This window comes from Mobula hypostoma, chromosome 1 (genome assembly GCF_963921235.1).
Source record: "Mobula hypostoma chromosome 1, sMobHyp1.1, whole genome shotgun sequence".
Taxonomy (NCBI): Eukaryota; Metazoa; Chordata; class Chondrichthyes; order Myliobatiformes; family Myliobatidae; genus Mobula; species Mobula hypostoma.
The window spans coordinates 201,765,298-201,787,414 of NC_086097.1; the positions used below are offsets into that span (position 1 = coordinate 201,765,298).

General features: G+C 41.7%; 1 protein-coding gene across 6 annotated transcripts in view; it reads right to left on the reverse strand.

Moving 5' to 3' along the window:
• Window positions 1-10,887: 10,887 nt before the first annotated feature.
• The window catches only part of LOC134354245 (nucleolar protein 4-like), a 424,681-nt gene continuing 413,451 nt past the window's right edge, over window positions 10,888-22,117 (reverse strand). For all 6 annotated transcript variants that reach the window (XM_063063184.1, XM_063063154.1, XM_063063168.1 and 3 more), the window contains 2 exons: window positions 21,460-21,649; window positions 10,888-13,018 (listed from right to left, as the gene is read on the reverse strand). In XM_063063184.1, the coding sequence (XP_062919254.1) occupies window positions 12,816-13,018; window positions 21,460-21,649 (393 nt within the window). In that variant the 3' untranslated portion in view covers window positions 10,888-12,815. The remainder of the gene's footprint in view (window positions 13,019-21,459; window positions 21,650-22,117) is intronic.

Here is a 22,117-nt window from a genome sequence, read left to right on the forward strand (position 1 = left end):
AATTACCTTTCTCCCAGTGGGCTCAATGACAAGCTGCTCTTAAAAAGTTATCTTGTAGGCATTCTACAAATGTTCTCTTGCGATCCAGCACCAACCTCATTTTCCTGATCTACCTGCGTATTGAAATACCCCATGACTGTCATAATGTTACCCTTTCGCCATGTCTTTTCTATCTCCTATTGTAATTTGCAGCCCACGTCCTGCTACTGTTCGGAGACCTGTATGTATCTCTCATCAGAGTCCTTCTAACTTGCAGTTTCTTAACTCTACCCACAAGGATTCTACATCTTTTAATCCTTTGTCACCTTTTTCTTAGGGTTTGATTTCACTTTTTTAGTGCTCATTGCAGCCAAAAAGTTCTACTTTAACTTTGTCAGTCCACAGGATTTGTTTCCAAAATGCATCAGGCTTATTTAGATGTTCCTTTGAACCTTTTGATAGAACTTTATGACTGCAATGAGCAAAGGTATGTTTGGAGAAAAAAGGGTGCAGAATTTAATGAAAGGAACACCTCTCCAACTGTTTAGCACGAGGGTGGATCGATCATGCTTTCAGCTTGTGTTGCAGCCAGTGGCACGGGGAATATTTACTGGTAGAGGGAAGAATGAATTCAATTAAATACCAGCAAATTCTGGAAGCAAACATCACACCATCTGTAAAAAAGCCAAAGTTGAAAAGAGGATGGTTTCTACAACAGGATAATGATCCTAAACACACCTCAAAATCCACAATGGACTACCTCAAGGGGCGCAAGCTGAAGGTTTTGCCATGGCCCTCACAGTCCCCCGACCTAAACATCATCGAGAATTTGTGGATAGACCTCAAAAGAGCACTGCATGCAAGACAGCCCAAGAATCTTACAGAACTAGAAGCCTTTTGCAAGGAAGAATGGGTGAAAATCCCCCAAACAAGAATTGAAAAACTCTTAGCTGGCTATAGAAAGTGGGGTGTTACTAACTACTGACCATGCAGGGTGCCCAAACCTTTGCTTCGGGCCCTTTTCCTTTATTTATTATTTTGAAACTGTAAAAGATGGAAATAAAGTTTTCTTGCTTAAAATATTAAAGAAATGTGTCATCTTTAACTTTATGCCTTTTGGAAATCAGTTCATCTTTTACTCGCTTAACTATTCACAGTAAGAGAAATTTTGATCGGGGTGCCCATACTTTTGCATGCCACTGTAGTTGAACTACATCTCGCAGCTATTATAGCCAGTAGTCTTTTTGGAAATTTCTTGCTAGCTTTGCCCAATGTTGTGGAGCAAGATTTGTCCTATCCTCCTTCCAAAATTACTCAGGCAGTGCCAGGTTGGTTGGAGAGGCCAAGAAGTTCCATTTTAGTCTGAACCAACCACAAGACCTTTTTCCATATCTTTACAGTATCTTCTAAGTGACACTTTACAGGCAAAGATGTTTTTTTTAAGCCAGGGCTTCTTCCTTGCCACCCTTCCATAAATACCCTTTTTGTGCCAGGCCTTAGAAATTGTGGAGCCATGACCATCATCTCCATTTGCAGCCACAGATTTCTGCAGCTCATTCAGAGCGATGGCTGATGTCACAGTAGCCTCATTTACAAGTGCCATTCTTCTCCAGTGGTTGTTTAGAGGGGCAGCCTGACCTAGGCAGTGTGGCTTTGGTTTCATATTTTTCCACTTCTTCAGGATGTACTGCACTGAGCTCCAGGGTATGTCCAGTGGCCTTCAAGATGACCTTGTACCTCTCCCCCCACCCCCCACTTCTCAATTATTATTTCCTTGTCTTTTCTTGAATGCTCTTGTCTTCATTTTGGTTTGGCCTGTTGAAAATCTATCAAACTGGAGGAGGAGAAGTTGGCAGTACGATGCAGCGCGCGCGGCCGCTGTGGAATGGTATCTGTATTTGTCAAGTAGGGTACCGTGCACAATTCTGATTTGATGGAGACAGAAGTGAGAGCACAGAGGAACATCTGGAGAAACTTCTGAAATGCCCGCTTCGCTGCCGCTGCTACTGTCTGGTCCGGAATCTCCAGAGGAGTAGGCCTCTGAGTCCTCGGCTTTGCTTGTTTTGGCGGCCGGGACGATGTTGAAAGCGCTCGGCAGAGGATGGCACTCGGGAAGCTGTATCGGAGGGGCTGGTCGGAGGCTCGAAGTTTTCAGATGGACTCAGTCGGCTGCGGTCGGGTGCTTCCAATGCATTGGCAATTGTCAGTGCCTGGAGGTTTATGGCAGGGGAGTTTCTCCCTTTGCCACCTGCTATTGGGGACTATAGGAGTCGATCGGGACTTGAGACTTTTTTTTACCATGCCCATGGTCTGTTCTTTATCAATTTATGGTATTGTTTTGCACTGCTGTAACTATATGTTATAATTATGTGGTTTTGTCAGTGTTAGTCTTTGGTTTGTCCTGTTTTTGTGTGATATCACGCTGGAGGAACATTGTATCATTTTTTAATGCATGCATTTCTAAATGACAATAGACTAGAACTGAGTGTCCTCATAATCTTAAAAAAACTGTTGGACCTTAGAGAGAGGTATTTATTCTTATGAATTCATTGAAAACAGGTGATCCTCCAATTTTCTACGTCAACAAATTGGGTCCAAAAAGGATGCAATGAGCAGATAAATGTTAGGTATAGGGACTAAATAAATTAGGTCCTCAATAGGTGAGGCATCAGAGTATCTGGGGATTTTGGTGTAAATGGTAAGATGACGACAGTAGACATTTGATCGATTAACTGACAATAATTTGGAAGTCAAATCACTGAACTTTCAATCCTGGATCTAGATCTGTGGGTATAGATTTGTTTTGCATTGATCTTTAGAACATGGAAAATTACAGCACAGTACAGGTCCTTTGGTCCCAGTATTGTGCTGACCTTTTAACCTACCCTAAGATCAATCTATCTCTTCCCTCCTACATAACCCTCAATTTTTCTATCATCCATGGGCCTACATATAGAGTTTCTTAAATGCACCTAATGTATCTGGCACTCTCACACTCACCCACCACTCCTTATGTAAAGAACTTGCCTCTGACATCCTCCCTATAGTTTCCTCCAATCACCTTAAAATTATGTCCACTTGTGTTAGACATTTCCACCCTGAGGAAAAAGTATCTGGCAATCCATTTTATCTATGCCTCTTATCATCTTTCCAGCACTTTTAATTCCCCTTTCATCATCCTCCACTCTATAGAGAAAAGCCCTAGCTCACTCCACTTATCCTCATAAGACATGCACTCTTGTCCAGGCAACATACTGGTAAATCTTCTCTGCACCCCCTCTAAAGCATCCACATCCTTCTTATAATGAGGTAACCAGAACTAAACACAATATTCCAAGTGTGGTCAAACCAGGGTTTTACAGAGCCATGATACTATCTCACTGCTCTTGAACTCAATCTCCAGACTATAGAAGGCCAACACCCCATACACTTTCTTAACAATCCTATCAACTTGCGCAGCAACTTTGAGGGATCTATAGATGTGGGCACCAGGATCCCTCTGTTCCTCCACACTGCCAAGAAATTAAAACTAGGGTGGTGGGGGGAACTTGCCTGTGATGTCAATATACAGGCATGGTACTATCTTCTCCCACTTCTTTCTAAGTATTTGTTGGCAGGCTTCAGCCTAATTCTGAAATGGAATATTTCATTTCTCCTTTTTACTTTCTGTACCAAGCCACCCACAGCAGTTTCATAAATGCACAGTCATCCCTCTCCCATGTTTTGCCAATTTTGAATCTCTTTCAAATCAGCTTGCTCTAGGCTCTATCGTGTTCTTCTGTGTCAATGGATCTTCCATTTGGGGGGGCGGGGACGGTGTGTGTGTGTGTAATTCTACACACACATATTCTGCGTCATTGTATTTCCGTGGCATCCCGGGGGAGGTGGGCTGTGGGATTCTTATTACGTGGTTGTGATCTTGTGTGTGCTTACTGTGTGTGACTATTGGTAATGTGTCTTGAACCTTGACCCTATAGTAAAGCTGTCTTGTCTGGCTGTATTCATATATGGTTAAATGAATACAGCCAAATTGTACAGCGGCAAAGAAGAAGCTGTCAACAGGAAGGGCAAGCTATATACATTTCAAAGTCTTCTTGCCACCCTGTTCAAAGAGATGCTGAGGGGAGACAAGGATGCACAATTCCCTGTGGGTGTGAAGGAAAAAAATCAGCTAGCGAGGGCCAGGCAAACACTACTGCATTTTGTCTGGAAGTTGAGGCCCGAAAGTCAAACCCATGGTTGGCATCCTGGGGTGAGAGTGCCGATATCTCTGAGTCCATGGATCCTCAGACAAGGACTGGAGGCCCAGAGGCAGTCTGTCCTGGGTGTGCGAGTAGGTGAGAGGGATGGGAAAAGGGCCTGCTTTACTGATGCTTGTGATGTTCTGTGGAGCATGGTGGACCTGCTATATGGGCACAGGAATGTGTAGTTACACTTGTGGGCTGCCTCCAGCACAAACAATGTTAATGGAAATTATGCATTTTAATGTCTGTTAAGACATACATATGATTAATAAACCTGAATCTGCACACGCACAAAATGTTGAAGGAACTCAGCAGGTCAGGCAACATCTATGGAAAAGAATAAGTAGTTCCTCCAGCATTGTGTGTGTGTGTGTGTGTGTGTGTTGCTTTGGATTTCCAACATGTTTAGAATCTGAGTCAGAACTGGGTACCTAGATTATGGTAATGTGCTTCTGGATTCAGTGCTAAAACTGCTGTGTTAACCAATATGAGTCACATTTCAAGAAAGTAAGTCCAATGACACATGTTCATCCTTGTGCTTATTCTAACCACTTCGTTCTGGCTCCTCATACCCGTTCCAGTATGTCACTTATCATTGATAATGACTTGCATTACAGATACCTCTCCAACTTTGAGTGCCAATGTCAGCCAACCTTTCCCCTGCAGTTACTCTCCATCCTTTAGTACCTCCTTGCCAAAAAAAAAGTGGAGAACCATGCAAAATGAGTTTATTTTTTTCTTGTGGTTCTGCAATGAACAGAGACATTTTGCACTTTTTGGCCCAGTATTTTTATTGAACTAGAAATGAACAGAGAAAAGGCTGGATTAGACTGATGTTTAGACCTGTGATATCTTTGGCACTAGCAGATTCCTACAAGAAATTAATAGGTTTTTCTCTCTGTTCATTTAAAGATCCCAAGCATTCTCCAGTTCATTTATAAGGGTGTTTATTATCTGGGCATGACAGTAAGAGTTGAGATACTACCCCATTATTAATTTATCCTATGCTCAAACTGAGTGTCCCAGCAAAACTGGAAAAAAGATGCAATTAACATGAACAACTTTGACCAACTGGTTCCTGCCTAATGCTAACATCAATTTGTTGTTCTAATCAAAGCAATCTACTTCAGTGCAGTAATGACAATGAGTGTTCCATCTTTCTGCTCCAGATGTCTGCACATCCACGGGAATATCACTGAGCCATTACAGGAGTATTAGGAATTATTTCATTTCATTTAGTCAATTCATGACTTATTGATTGTAGCATGAGTATACAGGAATGCTTCCTGCTCAGTGGACAGATAATCGGAAGTGGGGTCTCAAAAGGCAAACATGCAGGACTAGAAAATGATTTGTGTTCAAAAAGCATTGAACCAGCATTGCACCTTGTCCTAGTTCTGCTTTAATGTGATACATTATGATTGATATAGTAGGTAGTTTTTTTCCCCAGTTGTCTCCTTTTTGGAGATGTGATAAAGGAAATCTCAGGCTAAATTTTCTGCATTTGCTGTGCAACTCTGACATCAAGACTCCTACTCTAAACAGGAATAATGATGTTGTCCAGAAAAGGACAGAGTGGCAGGAGAAGAGAAATTAGAAGAACCCAGAGATAACTGGGTTCAATCGGAGTCCAGTGGAGGAGATGCACTGCAAAGGCCAGGTTTTTGTGACAGCAGAGCCCAGAGATCATGGGCTACAGCCAGGAGTGCAGGTTGGCAGTAGAACTGACAGCCCTGAAATATAGAGTAATGCAGGAAGAGGAATTGGTACACCATAAAGTATTTAAGTGTGAGGGCTCCACTGCTATAGCCTGCAACACAACAACCACAGAAGCATCAGCCCTCACACCTGCTCACTCACTGACAACCAGACAGCAACACATCCTTCCCTCACAATGAGCTAGACAAAGGCCACTCTTCCTTGCCCACAATCACTGACATTCAAGGACTCCCTCAAACCTCCTGTCACCTGTTGGTCAGCCTCTCTCTTCCTTGTGCTCCCTGAGAACCGGAGAGCTACTTCTCTGTTTTCCCATATAATCAGACAGTAACATTGCCTTCATGCCCCTTCCTTGGCTCTTCCACCTCAGTCATCTCTGGCCAGTATCTTCACTGAGCATAATAGACTCCCAATATTGGAGGGTGGTAGTCTTCTATAATAATATTAGACACAAATTTGAAGATATTTGGTCTCTCTAATGAAGAATCAAACTTCCATCAATATAGTCATATTAAAACGACTACAGCCTACATTATGACCAATGTAGGAATTACTTAAACTTGACGTTACTATTCTCTTCATGGAGAAAACCCATCCCTGTATTCAGGGATTCAACTTGGAACCTGGATGAGTTTGCTGCAGTTGTTACCGACCTCATTAAAACCTGTGTGGATGAGTGTGTGTCCACAAAGACTTCCAGTAAATTCCCAAACCAAAAGCCATGGATGAACTAGGAGGTACATCGCCTGCTGAAGGTGAGACCTGTGGTATTCAAGTCTGGCAACCCAGGTCTGTACCAGAAAACCAGGTACAATTTGCGGAGGGCAATTACAAGGGCGAAGAGACAATTTCAAATGAGGTTGGAGGGGATATCAGATGCATGACAACTCGGGCAGGGTCTGCAAGACATTACTTCCTACAAAGTGAAGCCCAACAGCATGAATGGCAGCGATGCTTCACTACCAGATGAACTCAATGCCTTCTATGCATGCTTTGAAAGGGAGAACACAACTACAGCTGTGAAGATCCTTGCTGCACCCGATGACTCTGTGATCTCCGTCTCAGAGGCCGATGTTAGACTGTCTTTAAAGAGAGTGAACCCTCATGAGGTGGAAGATCCCGATGGAGTACCTGGTAAGGCTCTGAAAACCTGTGCCAACCAGCTAGCGGGAGTATTCAAGGACATTTTCAACCTCTCACTGCTACGGGTGGAAGTTCCCACTTGTTTCAAAAAGGCAACAATTATACCAATGCCTAAGAAGAATAATAGTAGGCCTTAATGACCATCGCCCGGTAGCACTCACTTCTGCAATGATGAAATGCTTCAAGAGGTTAGTCATAACTAGACTGAACCCCTGTCTCAACAAGGACCTGGACCCATTGCAATTTGCCTATCGCCACAATAGGTCAATAGCAGATGCAATCTCAATGGCTCTCCACATGGCTTTAGACCACCTGGATGCTGTTTATCGACTATAGCTCAGCATTTAATACCATCATTCCCACAATCCTGATTGAGAAGTTGCAGAACCTGGGCCTCTGTACCTCCCTCTGCAATTGGATCCTTGACTTCCGAACCAGAAGACCCCAATTTGTGCAGATTTGGTGATAATACCTCCTCCTCGCTGATGATCAACACTGGTGCACCTCAGCTTAGCCCACTGCTCTACTCTCTCTATATCCATGACTGTGTGACTAGGCGTAGCTCAAATAACATCTATAAATTTGCTGATGATACAACCATTGTTGGTAGAATCTCTGGTGGTGACAAGAGGGCGTACAGGAGTGAGATATGCCAACTAGTGGAGTGGTGCCACAGCAACAACCTGGCACTCAACGTCAATAAGACGAAAGAGCTGATTGTGGACTTCAGGAAGGATAAGATGAAGGAACACATACCAATTCTCATAGTGGGATCAGAAGTGGAGGCAGTGAGCAGCTTCAAGTTCCTGGGTGTCAAGATCTCTGAGGATCTAACCTGGTCCCAACATGTCGATGTAGTTATAAAGAAGGCAAGACACTGGCTATACTTTATTAGGAATTTGAAAAGACTTGGCATGTCAACAAATACACTCAAAAACTTCTATAGTTGTACCATGGAGAGCATTCTGACAGGCTGCATCACTATCTGGTATGGAGGGGCTACTGCACGGTACAAAAGAAGCTACAGAAGGTTGTAAATCTAGTCAACTCCATCTTGGACACAAGCCTACAAAGTACGCAGGACATCTTTAGGGAGCAGTGTCTCAGAAAGGCAGTATCCATTATTAAGGACCTCCAGCATCCAGGGCATGCCCTTTTCTCACTGTACCTCCTACCTGATGGTAACAGAAACCTGAAGGCATACACTCAGCGATTCAGGAACAGCTTCTTCCCCTTTGCCATTCGATTCCTAAATGAACATTGAATCTTTGGACACTACCTCACTTCTATTATACAGTATTTCTGTTTTTCCACTTTTTAAAATCTATTCAATATATGCAATTGATTTGATTATTATTATTATTTTTCTCTGCTAGATTATGTATTGCATCGAACTGCTGCTGCTAAATTAACAAATTTCACATCACATGCCGGTTTTAATAATCCTAATTCTGATGTCGTATTGCACATAGATAGCTCAATATAGTCATGTTAAAGCAGCTACAGCCTACATTATGACCAATGTAGGAATTAGTTAAACTTGACGTTCCTATTCTCTTCATAGAGAGAACCCATCCCCTGCCACTTCACCTTCCATTGGAGCCCTTTACCCCAATAGAACAAGATATTTACAAGGTCAAACCCCTTCACAGTGGCATTCAGGAAAACCAGAGCTAAACAAGAATAAATGTTTCAGTTAAGGACCTTTAGTCAGACAGCAACGCTCTTAAAATATGAAACTCAATTTAAAACTGTTATAATGCCTTGTGGAAAAATCTAAGCAACACATATCAAAGTTGCTGGTGAACGCAGCGGGCTGAAACGTCAACTGTACCTCTTCCTATAGATGCTGCCTGGCCTGCTGCGTTCACCAGCAACTTTGATGTGTGTTGCTTGAACTTCCAGCATCTGCAGAATTCCTCGTGTCGTGGAAAAATCTGTTTGTCATGAGAAGATTGACCCCACCAAGGAATGTATTTTAATATAAGATTATTATATTAATATAAAATATTATTTTAATGAGTGATGGGCCATAGTTGATATAATTCTGGATCAACTTACAATATTTGAACATCAATAGAGAAGAGCCAATAAGGGAATGAAATATTTATGTGGCAGGAAACCTTACCGTCTTTCTGGCTCTATTATTACATGCTTTGCAATTTGATGTTACTTCAATGGACAAAGGCTATGTACTAAGCAAGATTGGCTGTGCTTTCAGTTAACAAACACTTCTGTAAGCTTAGTTACAACTTTCAGATGATTGTGTGGTCTTCTGGAGCAGGAAGGGTTCTTTGATCAGGTCAAACTGATCCAACGCTGGTGAATGACAATGGATGTACTGGAGTTTGTACTGTATATGGTACAGAAATCATTATTCTATTCAACAGTTCCTGATAGCATGTCCAAACATCGCAGCAATTTGCATTTTACGCTGACACCTGGTATGAGAGCAACTGATTTTTGTTCTGCTCCTCTTCCTCTGGTTTCTGCTATTTCTCTTTTCACTGGAGGAACAGAAGCAAGGGTTCAGCTCACTCCAGCTCAACTGGGGCATTAGATGATACTCCAGTTGTCATACAGACAGCAACATTTCATTTTGGGAAGGTAGTCGTCTGCTGAAGTTGCAAGTGGAGTGCAAATGTCCCTTGCATTTGTGCAGCTGTAGAAAAAGCCTAATTGACAATGACTGGCAAGCTTTGAGAAATGGCACTGAAACCTCAGTCATCAACACGAAGAAAAATGGTGTCAAATACCTTTTGGGATGCACATCTGGTGTCTTAAACACTTTAATCATATGAGTCACACTGTGAAATTCCAAGTTGTATTTCTAGAGGCAAGGAATGGTCTGGAAATGTTGCATCTCACCTAGAAATGGTAATTTTCACTGGTGTTAAACCTAAATGAATAGGGCCAGACATTCATACTTCAAGGCTACATACAGTATAATTTGTTAAGACTTTATAAGGAAAATGAACTCATTCTGACATGTCTTAATTCCACATCCCATTCCCATTCTGACATGTCCCAGTGGCCACACATTTTAATTCCACATCCCATTCCCATTCTGACATGTCTATCCACGGCCTCCTCTACTGTAAAGATGAAGCCACACTCAGGTTGGAGGAACAACACCTTATATTCCGTCTGGGTAGCCTCCAACCTGATGGCATGAACATCGACTTCTCTAACTTCCGCTAAAGCCCCACCTCCCCCTCATACCCCATCTGTTACTTATTTTTATGCACACATTCTTTCTCTCACTCTCCTTTTTCTCCCTCTGTCCCTCTGAATATACCTCTTGCCCATCCTCTGGGTCCCCCCCCCTAGTCTTTCTTCCCGGACCTCCTGTCCCATGATCCTCTCGTATCCCCTTTTGCCTATCACCTGTCCAGCTCTTGGCTCTATCCCTCCCCCTCCTGTCTTCTCCTATCATTTTGGATCTCCCCCTCCCCCTCCAACTTTCAAATCCCTTACTCACTCTTCCTTCAGTTAGTCCTGACGAAGGGTCTCGGCCTGAAACGTCAACTGCACCTCTTCCTACAGATGCTGCCTGGCCTGCTGCGTTCACCAGCAACTTTGATGTGTGTTGCTTGAATTTCCAGCATCTGCAGAATTCCTGTTGTTCATGAAACAGTTCCCTAACTCCCCTGACGTCTTGGTAAATCTATTCAGTGTAGCTGACCCTTGCACCTTATAAAGCTCCTGCACATGGCCAAAATGAATATTCCCGTTGGCTGATTATTAAATCCTATATGAACTTCTATTTTGAATGGAACAAGAACACCTTCATACTCCTGAACATGGTACTTAATTTATGTACAATAATTAGAACAAAATTTTTAGAAATGGTTCTCAAGTAGAATATTGAAAAAGTTCAATTAACTTCTAGTGCTATAACAAATTTTGATGAAAATTTATAACTTCTTTAACCACAAGTTTGCAGTGCAACAGCAAGACCTTTTTTTTAAACAAAAAGTGAGCAACTGATATCATTAAAGATGTCCTTTTTTATCCCCTGCATAATTAACCTATTGGAATCAGTTGTCCAGCCAGTAAGAAAGGCACTTTCATTGCACTACAAATATATTTTGACATTATCTGTCAAGATGTTTCAAAACCAATTTTGTTCAATATTTATTGGTTCCAGCTTTCTATTGAGGTATATGCTGCAATAGAAGGAAAAATCCACAAATATTTGGATAATAGCAGTGACTGTTTTCTCACATTTATATTCACCTACAATACCAACCATTTTGACCTTGTTAAACAATATATCAACCAATCAATCACTCAAATTAACATTACAAAAAGCTTAGATGTCAGTGCTGTCCAATTACTATAGAACGAAGTGCACATAACGTAGTTCACAATCACAGTCAGGAGTTGTTAATAAATTGAAAAACATTAATTCACATATACTCAAAATGTTACCAATTCATTAAATACAATTATCAAAAGATAGATGGGAATCAGCATGAATGTACTGTAACAGTTTGTAAGGAATTCACAAGTGTAGAAACTATACAGGGAAACCCACTATACAGGGGAACCCACGATACCTCTTCACTAAGTGCACAGCAGAAGTACAAAATTTAAATTATATTCTAACATGAAAGAGAAAAAGCAATTTCCCCAAGAGGTACAGACAAAATAGTATTAAACAAATGAAATTAACATCAATTTATGTATAATTAATAAATTACAAAATAATTGACAGAATATAAGTACACCCACAGTAATTGTGAGAGAACTGCATCCAGTCATTACAGGCTTTAGGGAACAACACAGAACTGCAGAGAACTGCACATCACATCAAAATAATGTCTCCTGGCTTCCTTTCATAGAATTCTGTAAAATGGAACTGTACAAAGTTTTCACATTGTAACTCGCAAAATATACAACCTACAGCAAAATACATCCCACAGTAAAAGGTGTCCCAAGACATCCTTGCAATAGATTCTCTAAAATGAAACTATACAAAGTTTTCAGATTGTAACTTGCAAAATATACAACCTACAGTGAAATACATCCCACAAGGTTTTTGTTTTATTTTTCAAATGAACTTTAGGTTTAAATCAATCTTAAAAAAAACAATTCAATTTTGCTTTCAATGCATTTACACAGGCACCATACTAGTCATCAGGATTCAATTTTACCTGAACACTGGGGAGACAAAAGATGGTGTTTGACTGCAATAGAGGCATAAACCCAATCTGATATATAATATGGGTTTTGCAAACACCTCTCCCGTGCTCTTATCGCCATTAGACCTGCTGCCACCACTCCAGTCCTGAATCAAATTCCCATATGCTGCTCAGCACCTTCTGTAACCCGCTTCTTATCCACAGGTAAAAAGCCTCCTTAAATCCATCTCTGCAGTTCTCCAAAGTAAACATTTAGTAGCACCTTAAACTCATATTGCACTTGGAAAGAAAGACGATATCGATGCTGCCATTTTTACTTAGTGGTCAGTCACTGAATATGATTAAACATATGTGGTCGTGTTCTGTTTGCTCCTTCAATTAGGAAACGTGAAGTAGAGCAGACCCAAATTTAACTCTGCAAATATAGTGGTTCCTCATTATGGACCAGAGGTGGTCCAATATGCTGTTTCACATTCAGGGGCACGACGGTAGATGGCCTATATCTCCGGCCCTGTTTAGTAGTGGAGAAATGTCTTTCCCCAGAAATATAACACCGATAGGAGAGAGAACAACTTTACTTATGTTAATTCTGTTGCAAAATCAGGTTTTCCAGTTCATCTGCAGAGCGGAGTAAAAAAGCTGCTGACTCTCGATATCCTGCTACAAGCTGTCGTACTGCAGTTATTTCAGTGGGACTTAGCTGAGCCGGTGGAGTTTTGGAATTGTTAATGTTGGAGGATCCGGAGTGTGATGCAAGTGACTTCTTCACACTGAGATCCGCTGGCCCTTTGAAGAAAAATAAAACATTATTCCAGATCTGGATGCAGCTCTACATTTCTCCTTAATCCAAAGTAAATCTAATATTTTTACTTTCATATATTTAACGAGGTCTAGTCAAAAATAAAAATCCATGGGATCCAAGGGAAAGCATCAAATTAGATTCAAAACCTGTTCACTGGTAGGATACAAAGAGAAATAATGAAAAAAAAAGTGACTAGTGACTTGTGACTGGAGGACTTCTAGCAGTGGAATGAGACAGAACTCAATCCCTTGCTGATTGGTGGCATGTATTAAAGTTTTAGGCCTAAATACAGGAGGTATTATAAAGAAAACTGCAAATTACAGATAACATGGTCATTAAGTTAGAATGCTTTAGGTTACAGGAAGTTCAAGATGGTTTGTTCATTTGGGGGGGAAATTGTAAAATGGTATCAAATCTGGGAAAATGTAACAAGGCCAGTAAACAATAAATGATAGAATATCAATTGGTGTGGGAGATTTTAGGAACCTTTGAGTGTAGAAATCCTTAAATGTTAGAGTTAGATCAATTAGAAACATAGAAAATAGGCGCAGGAGTAGGCCATTCGGCCCTTCGAGCCTGCACCGCCATTCAGTATGATCATGGCTGATCATCCAACTCAGAACCCTGTACCTGCCTTCTCTCCAAACCCCCTGATCCCTGTAGCCACAAGGGCCATATCTAACTGCCTCTTAAATATAGCCAATGAACTGGCCTCAACTGTTTCCCATGGCAGAGAATTCCACAGATTCACCACTCTCTGTGTGAAGAAGTTTTTCCTCATCTCGGTCCTAAAAGGCTTCCCCTTTATCCTCAAACTGTGACCCTTCGTTTCCTAATTAGATGCTTAAAAGATTTTCAGAAACCTTTCCTTTATCCATTAAGGCCACAAGCTGATTACTGTGTAAGGAAAGATACGTTGGCACTGGAGAGGATGCAGAGGGTGTTTGAGGATATTGACAAGACTAGAAAATGTTAGCTGTGAGGCAAGAGTGAATAAAATAGGTTTGTTTTTGGAACAGAAGAGGATGAGGATATTGATATTGGTTCATTATTGTCACATATACCAAGATACAGTGAAAAGCTTGTCTTGCACACTGTTTATAAAGATGAAATCTTTACACAGTGCATTGAGCTAGAAAGAGGTAAAACAATAACACTGCAGAATAAAGTATAAAAGCTACTGGAAAAGTGCAGTGTAGGTAAACAATAAAGTGCCTGGTCATAACAGGGGTAAATTAGCTGGATAAAATCATAAGGACCCAGATAACAAAACTGGCAGGACTTATTTTCTCTGGCAGAGGGTTCAAAAACCAAAGGGTATATATTTATAATGATTGCTATGTGGATTTTAAGGTAGAAGAGGAAGTTTTTTCAACTATGAGGGGATGGCAAGCATAGGGAATTTAACAGTTGGAAGAATTCTTGCTTTGAGGGAATCAACAGTTAGGACTAATTAGACCCTGGGAGCATCAACATCAAGCTTGGTGGAGGTTACAGCAGCTGGATGGATGGATGGATGCTGCTCAAAACTGGGAGAACCTTCAACAAGGTAGATAGATGGACTTCTTGTGATGATTTGGGACAATGGGGAGGGCTGGGTGATCTATCTGGCTCAGAGGGACATACCTGTGAGGGGTACTGATGACTTGGGGATGAAGTAAGGGTTGTAAGTCGGACCGTGAGGCAGTGGGAATATTTAAAAGAGAGCAGATTAACGGAGCGGGAGACAGAGTAGGAAGGCTTTGGCTCCTGAGGCTTCAGCGAGCAGAGGCTGAGGAATAACTTCACTCCAAATGTGGTAAGGCCAGGTAAGTTCCTTTAATAAATCCAATTACCTTAGGAGTAGGTAATGGAGGCAGCAGTTAGGGCAGTTGAGTGCTCTGTTTGCAGGATGTGGGAAGTTAGGGCGAGCACAATCGTCCCTGATGACTACACCTGCGAAAGGTGCATCCAGTTAGGAAACTGGAGCTGGATCTGGATGAACTTCGGATCATTCCGGAAGCAGAGGCAGAAATAGAGAGGAGTTACAGGGAGATAGTCACCCCTAAGGGTTAGGAGACAGGTAGCTAGGTGACTGTCAGGAGAGGGAAGGGGAATAGACAGAATGAGCAGAGCACCCCTGTGGCCATTCCCACCAATAATAAGTACATTGTTTTGGATACTGTTGATGGGGACGACCCACCTGGGACAAGTTGCAGTGGTTGCGTCCCTGGCACCGAGATGGAACCCTCAACTCAGAAGGGAAGGAGGGAAAAGAGGATAGCAGTAGTGATAGGGGATTCGATAGTTAGTGTGACGAGAATACACATAGATTAAGATGTTAGCTGTCCTGTGCTGGCACCAGTGGGATCAGCAGTTGGTCTGCCACCTGTCCTCAGGAGAAAGAGAGATAAGGAAAACAATGGAGCAGCATTTGGAGATGTTAATGAAGGGACGGGAGAGTTTAACGGAAGGAGAGCTATCAAGATCGGCTCCCCCTTTGAACCCTGAACTGTTTGAAGTGATGGACAGGCGATACCCCAGCAGGGGGATAAAAAGGGACAGGTTCGCTAAGGCAAGACACACACGACACCCCGAGGTAACGAGACCCTGGAAGCGGTGCGTCTCCCACAAGTCGGTGGGAAGTTTTGGAGGGCTGGTTGTGGGATCAAGCCATACACGCACAGGGTGGAAAGGCACGATCGGCGGGAACCTGGTGTGTGTCCACCCTTGCCTGGGTGCCAGGTTCACCACAGAGAAACAATCGTATCTGGAAACAGGGGTCACGGTCGGTGACCTCAGAAGACATCACAGAGGGCTCGCCTGAAAGCTGACTGTGAAGAATATCGAAGGTCTGTGTGGAAGCCATTTGAATATTCATTTGTTTTGCTCTCTCTCTCCCTCCCCCCACTGTCCATCTCCCACGGCAGTGATTACAGTGAACTGAACTGAACTCAATTGAACTGAACTTTGCGTCACTTTGAAACTGGTCATTTACCCCTAGACGACGATAGAGCTTGATTGATCCTGTTATCCTAATTCTGTGTACATGTGTGTTTATCATTGCTGAACTGTTGCATTTATTATCCTTTTGATTAGAGTACTGTGTTGCTTGTTTCTTTAATAAAACTTACTTAGTTCTAGTAATCCAGACTCCAACTGAGTGATCCATTTCTGCTGGTTTGGCAATCCAGTTACGGGGTACGTAACATTAGGAAGACAGATAAAAGGTTCTGTGGAAGAGATCGAGAATCCCGGATGGTCTGTTGCCTCCCTGGTGACAAGGTCCGCGATATCTCGGATCGAGTTCTCAGTATTTTCAAGAGGGAGGGTGAGCAGCCGGATGTCGTGGTCCATGTAGGGACCAATAACGTGGGTAGGAAGAGTGAGGAGGTCCTGAAAGGAGAGTTTAGGGAGATAGGAGCCAAGTTGAAGGACAGGACCTCCAGGATAGCAGTCTCAGGATTGCTACCAGTGCCACGTGCAGGCGAGTTTAGAAATAATAAGATAGTGCAGATCAACACGTGGCTGAAGATATGGTGCAGGAGGGAGGGCTTCAGATTTATAGGTAATTGGGCAGTTTTCCAGGGAAGGTGGGACCTGTTCCGGCGGGACAGTTTACATCTGAACTGGAGGGGGACAAATATTCTTGCAGGTAGATTTGCTAGAGAGGCTCCGGTGGATTTAAACTAGATACAAGAGGGGAGGGGAACCAGAGTGTCGGAACAGATGTAGAAGAAGGAAGAAAAAAAATAGTAAAGTTGTTTGCACCGTTAGTGATAAACAAGAGAGCAAGAGGTGGAAAATTTCTTAAATGCATTTATTTTAATGCTTGGAGCATTATAAGAAAGGTGGAGGAGCTTAAAGCATGGATTGATACCCGGAAGTATGATGTGGTAGCTATTAGTGAACCATGGTTACAGGAGGGGTGTGATTGGCAACTAAATATTCCTGGATTTCATTGCTTCAGGTGTGATAGAATGGGAGGGACAAGAGGGGGAGGTGTAGCATTGCTTGTCAGAGAAAATATTACAGTGGTGCTCTGGCAGGATAGAGTAGAGGGCTCGTCTAGGGAAGCTATTTGGGTGGAATTAAGGAATGGGAAAGGTGCAGTAACTCTTAGGGGGGTGTATTATAGACCACCAAATGGGGAGTGAGAATTGAAGGAGCAGATTTATAAGGAGATGGCAGATATTTGTAGTAAGCACAAGGTTGTGATTGTGGGAGATTTTAATTTTCCACACATAGACTGGGAAGCCCATACTGTAAAAGGGCTGGATGGTTTGGAGTTCGTAAAATGTGTGCAGGATCGTTTTTTGCAGCAATACATAGAGGCACCAACTAGAGAAGGGGCAGTGTTGGATCTCCTGTTAAGGAATGAGATGGGTCAGGTGATGGAGGTTTGTGTTGGGGAGCACTTCGGGTCCAGTGATCACAATGCCATTAGTTTCAATATAATTATAGAGAAGGATAGATCTGGACCCAGGGTTGAGATTTCTGATTGGAGAAAGGCTAAATTTGAGCAGATACGAAAGGATTTAGGAGTGGATTGGGACAATTCGTTTTATGGGAAGAATGTAATAAAGAAATAGAGGTCATTTGAAGGTGAAATTTTGAGGGTACAGAATGTTTCTGTTCCTGTTAGGATGAAAGGAAAGGTTAAAAACTTGAGAGAGCCATGGTTTTCAAGGGATATTGGAAACTTGGTTCAGAAAAACAGAGATATCTACAATAAATATAGTCAGCATGGAGAATATGAGGTGCTCAAGGAATATAAAGAATGTAAAAAGAATCTTAAGAAAGAAATTAGAAAAGCTAAAAAAAAGATATGAGGTTGCTTTGGCAAGGAAGGTGAAAATAAATCCCAAGGGTTTCTTCCGTTATATTAATAGCAAAAGGATAGTGAGGGATAAAATTGGTTCCTTATGAGAATCAGAGTGGACAGCTATGTGTGGACCCAAAAGAGATGGGGGAGATTCTGAAAAATTTCTTTTCTTCGGTATTCACGAAGGAGAAGGATATTGAATTGGGTAAGATAAGAGAAACAGGTAGGGAAGTTATGGAAACTATGATGATTAAAGAAGTAGTACTGGAGCGTTTAAGGAATATAAAAGTGGACAAGTCTCTGGGTCCTGACAAGATATTCCCTAGGAACTTGAGGGAAGTTAGTGTGGAAATAGCAGGGGCTCTGATAGAAATATTTCAAATGTCATTAGAAACGGGCATGGTGCCGGAGGATTGGCGTATTGCTCATGTTGTTCCATTGTTTAAAAAGGGTTCTAAGAGTAAACCTAGCAATTACCGGCCTGTGAGTTTGACGTCAGTGGTGGGTAAACTGATAGAAGGTATTCTTAGGGATGGTATATATAACTACCTGAATAGACAGGGACTGATTAGGAACAACCAACATGGATTTGTGCATGGAAGGTCATGTTTGACAAATCTACTGAATTTTTTGAAGAGGTTACTAGGAAAGCGGTGCATGTTGTCTATATGGAATTCAGTAAGACCTTTGACAAGGTCCCACACAGAAGGTTGGCTAGGAAGGTTCAATCGTTAGGTATTAATATTGAAGTAGTAAAATGGATTCAGCAGTGGCTGGATGGGAGATGCCAGAGAGTGGTGGTGGATAACTGTTTGTCAAATTGGAGGTCAGTGACTAGTGGTGTACCTCAGCGATCTGTACTGGGTCCAATGTTATTTGTCATATACATTAATGATCTGGATGATGGGGTGGTAAATTGGATGAGTAAGTATGCAGATGATACTGAGATAGGTGGAGTTGTGGATAATAAAGTAGGTTTTCAAAGCTTGCAGAGAGATTTAGGCCAGTTAGAAGAGTGGGCTGAAAGATGGCAGATGGAGTTTCATGCTGATAAATGTGAGGTGTTACATATTGGTAGGACTAATCAAAATAGGACATGCATGGTAAATGGTAGGGCATTGAAGAATGCAGTAGAACAGAGGGATCTAGGAATAATGGTGCATAGTTCCCTGAAGGTGGAATCTCCCGTGGATAGGTGAAGAAAGCTTTCGGTATGCTAGCCTTTATAAAACAGAACATTAAGTATAGGAGTTGGGATGTAATGTTGAAATTTTACAAGGCCAAATTTGGAGTATTGTGTGGAGTTTTGGTCACCGAATTATAGGAAAGATGTCAACAAAATAGAGAGAGTACAGAGAAGATTTACTAGAATGTTGCCTAGGTTTCATCTCTTAAGTTACAGAGAAAGGTTGAACAAGTTGGGTCTTTATTCTTTGGAGCGTAGAAGGTTGAGTGGGGACTTGATAAAGGTATTTAAAATTATGAGGGGGGATAGATAGAGTTGATGTGGATAGGCTTTTTCCATTGAGAGTGGGGGAGATTCAAACAAGATGACATGAGTTGAGAGTTAAAGGGCAAAGGTTTAGGGGTAACATGAGGGGGAACTTCTTTACTCAGAGAGTGGTAGCTATGTGGAACGAGCTTCCAGCAGAAGTGGTTGAGGCAGGTTTGATATTGTTTAAAGTTAAATTGGACAGCTATATGGACAGGAAAGGAATGGAGGGTTATGGGGTGAGTGCAGTTCGGTGGGACTAGGTGACAGTAAGAGTTCGACATGGACTAGAAGGGCCAAGATGGCCTGTTTCCATTCTGTAATTGTTATATGGTTATATGGTATATCAGAGGCTTAGTAGTGAGTTTGTGATTGGGAGTCAATTTCAATTAAGCTTAGATCTGATTATAAATGACTTGGCTTCTATGGGACTGTCTACCAGCGTGGAGTTAATGAAATTTAGTTCTTCTGGGAATGGCTCTTAATATAAGAACAGATGAAAACACTAGGCCCCTCAAATCCAGCATTATTGAATATGACCGTGGCTGAGCAAATGTGATCTAGTAGTGTCTCAGTGATCACCGATTGGGATCTGACTCCTAATGCTGTCTGTAAGTTTGTACATTCTCCCCACGACTGCATGGTTTTCCTCTGGGTCTTCCAGTTTCCTCCAACATTCCAAAGATGTACAGTTACGATTAGTAAATTGTGAGCCTGCTATACTGGTGCCAGAACTGTGTCAACATTTGCAAGCTGCCCCAGCATAATCCCTGGACTGCGCTGGTGGTCACTGACGCTAAAATAAAGCATTTCAATCTGTTTTGATGTTTCATCATGCATCTGACAAATAAGCTAATCTTTATCTTTATGATCCACTCTCATTTGACTTGTTCCAGGAGGAATAATATAGGCAAAATTCAACATAGAAGATCATAGTGGAGTGAAACCTGACTGGATGTGTTTGGTTGAGTTTCCAGTCCTGTGTACAGCATGACAAAAAGCATCCTAGCTACCATTTTGTCACTTTCCAATCCCCACTGGATATGATCTGAAAAAGACAGCATACTGTGATGCAACGTCCAAGTCAGTAAATTTATTCTGGCACCCTGGCCTCCACTGTTGAAATAACGTGCCGAAAATATTACATCTTTGTGCATCTAATCTGAAATGTGGCATTACAAATTCTTCCAAGCAATCTTTTGTGTATTTGCATTTGAAAGATGTACATTTCAGTAATGAACAAATATCTAATTGATAGCTAATGCAGGGGTGTTTGAGGCACTTTCTTTGGCCCAACCCATCCATACCAACTCTGTTGCCCAGTGAGATAGCCACAATTGCCCATAGCCCATTAAACCACTCCTATCAATGTACTTAGCTAAATGGCTTTTAAATGTTACCACCTAAACCATCATTTCTGGCAGTTCATTCCAAATATGGACCACCCTTACATGAAGAAGCTGTCCCGATCTCCCTTTTAAGTCTCTCATCTTTGATCTTAAATCGATGCCATTTTGGACTTAGCATCCCCTCCTTGGGGGGAAAAAGACTGTCCTTTCACCCTACCTGTGTTCATTATCATCCTATATACCTCTCACCCTTCAAACTCCTACATTCCAGGGAATAGTGTCTGTCCTTGTAACCCAGGCCCCCAAAATCCTGCTAAATCTTTTCTGCATTCTTTCTAGTTTAATAGTATCTTTCCTCCAAGTGCAGCCTCTGCGAGGTGATAATAAATGCAACGTAAGTCCCCAGCTCCTACACACAATCCCCTGATTAGAGAAGTCTAGCATGCTCGACACCATCTTCACTGCCTTATACACATATGACATCGCTTTCAGTGAACTCTACCCCATAACACTCCCCAGGGACCTACCATTCGCAGCAGAAGTGCCACCCTAGTCTGATCTCCTAAAAAGTAATTCCTCCCATTTATCTGGATTGAAGGCCATTTTCCAACCATCGGCCCACATACATAGCTAATCAAGATTCCCCTGTAGTTTTCATGATCTTTTATACCATCCACAACACCACCTCTTTTAATATTATCCACAAACTTACTAACTACGCCTTGTATCCTTGCTTTGGGTATTATTTATGATTGCTAAAAGATAAATAATAGTACCTACCAGTGTTAGTACCATCACTTGACAAGGAAGGTGGATTTTGCTTCCCACTGCCCAGCCCTGTGTAACCATGATAATAGCCTGTATTTCCATTGATGTACATCAGTTCTTGAGAATAAGAAACTGTTGGAGCAGTGTAATTAACCTGGGAAGATTCTCTTGTCCACTGCTTCCCAACTGCAACAGGTTCATCCTGCAAAAGTGCAAGAATTATTTTTTTATTAAGATCTGAAGATGAAAGGAATATTTGTATTAATAATGAAAATAGAAACAACAAAGCTATAGTTGTTTTCCTGTCAGTAAAAGATTTAAAGTTGCACACTGTTATGTTAGTGAATAAAATGTACTTTTTTAAAAATAATGGCAACATTGTGCTTCAAATTTGCCTAGAAGTATTATAAACTTTTTGGTTGCAGAGTTCCTCTCAATCTGACACACATTTCTGCTTAGTGCCTATGTGATGTCCTTGAATCAGAATGGAAAATTACATTAAGTCATGCAGGGTCAAAATTAGGAAGCACAAAGCAGGAAATTTAAATTACATTTAAAACCCATAGAGCAATCAAAATAAATATTGGGAAATGTATATAAGAGACAAACAGAAAATTAGTTACTTTGTTCTTAAAGATCTTGAACCTGCATTTTGTGCTGGCAAGTCTCA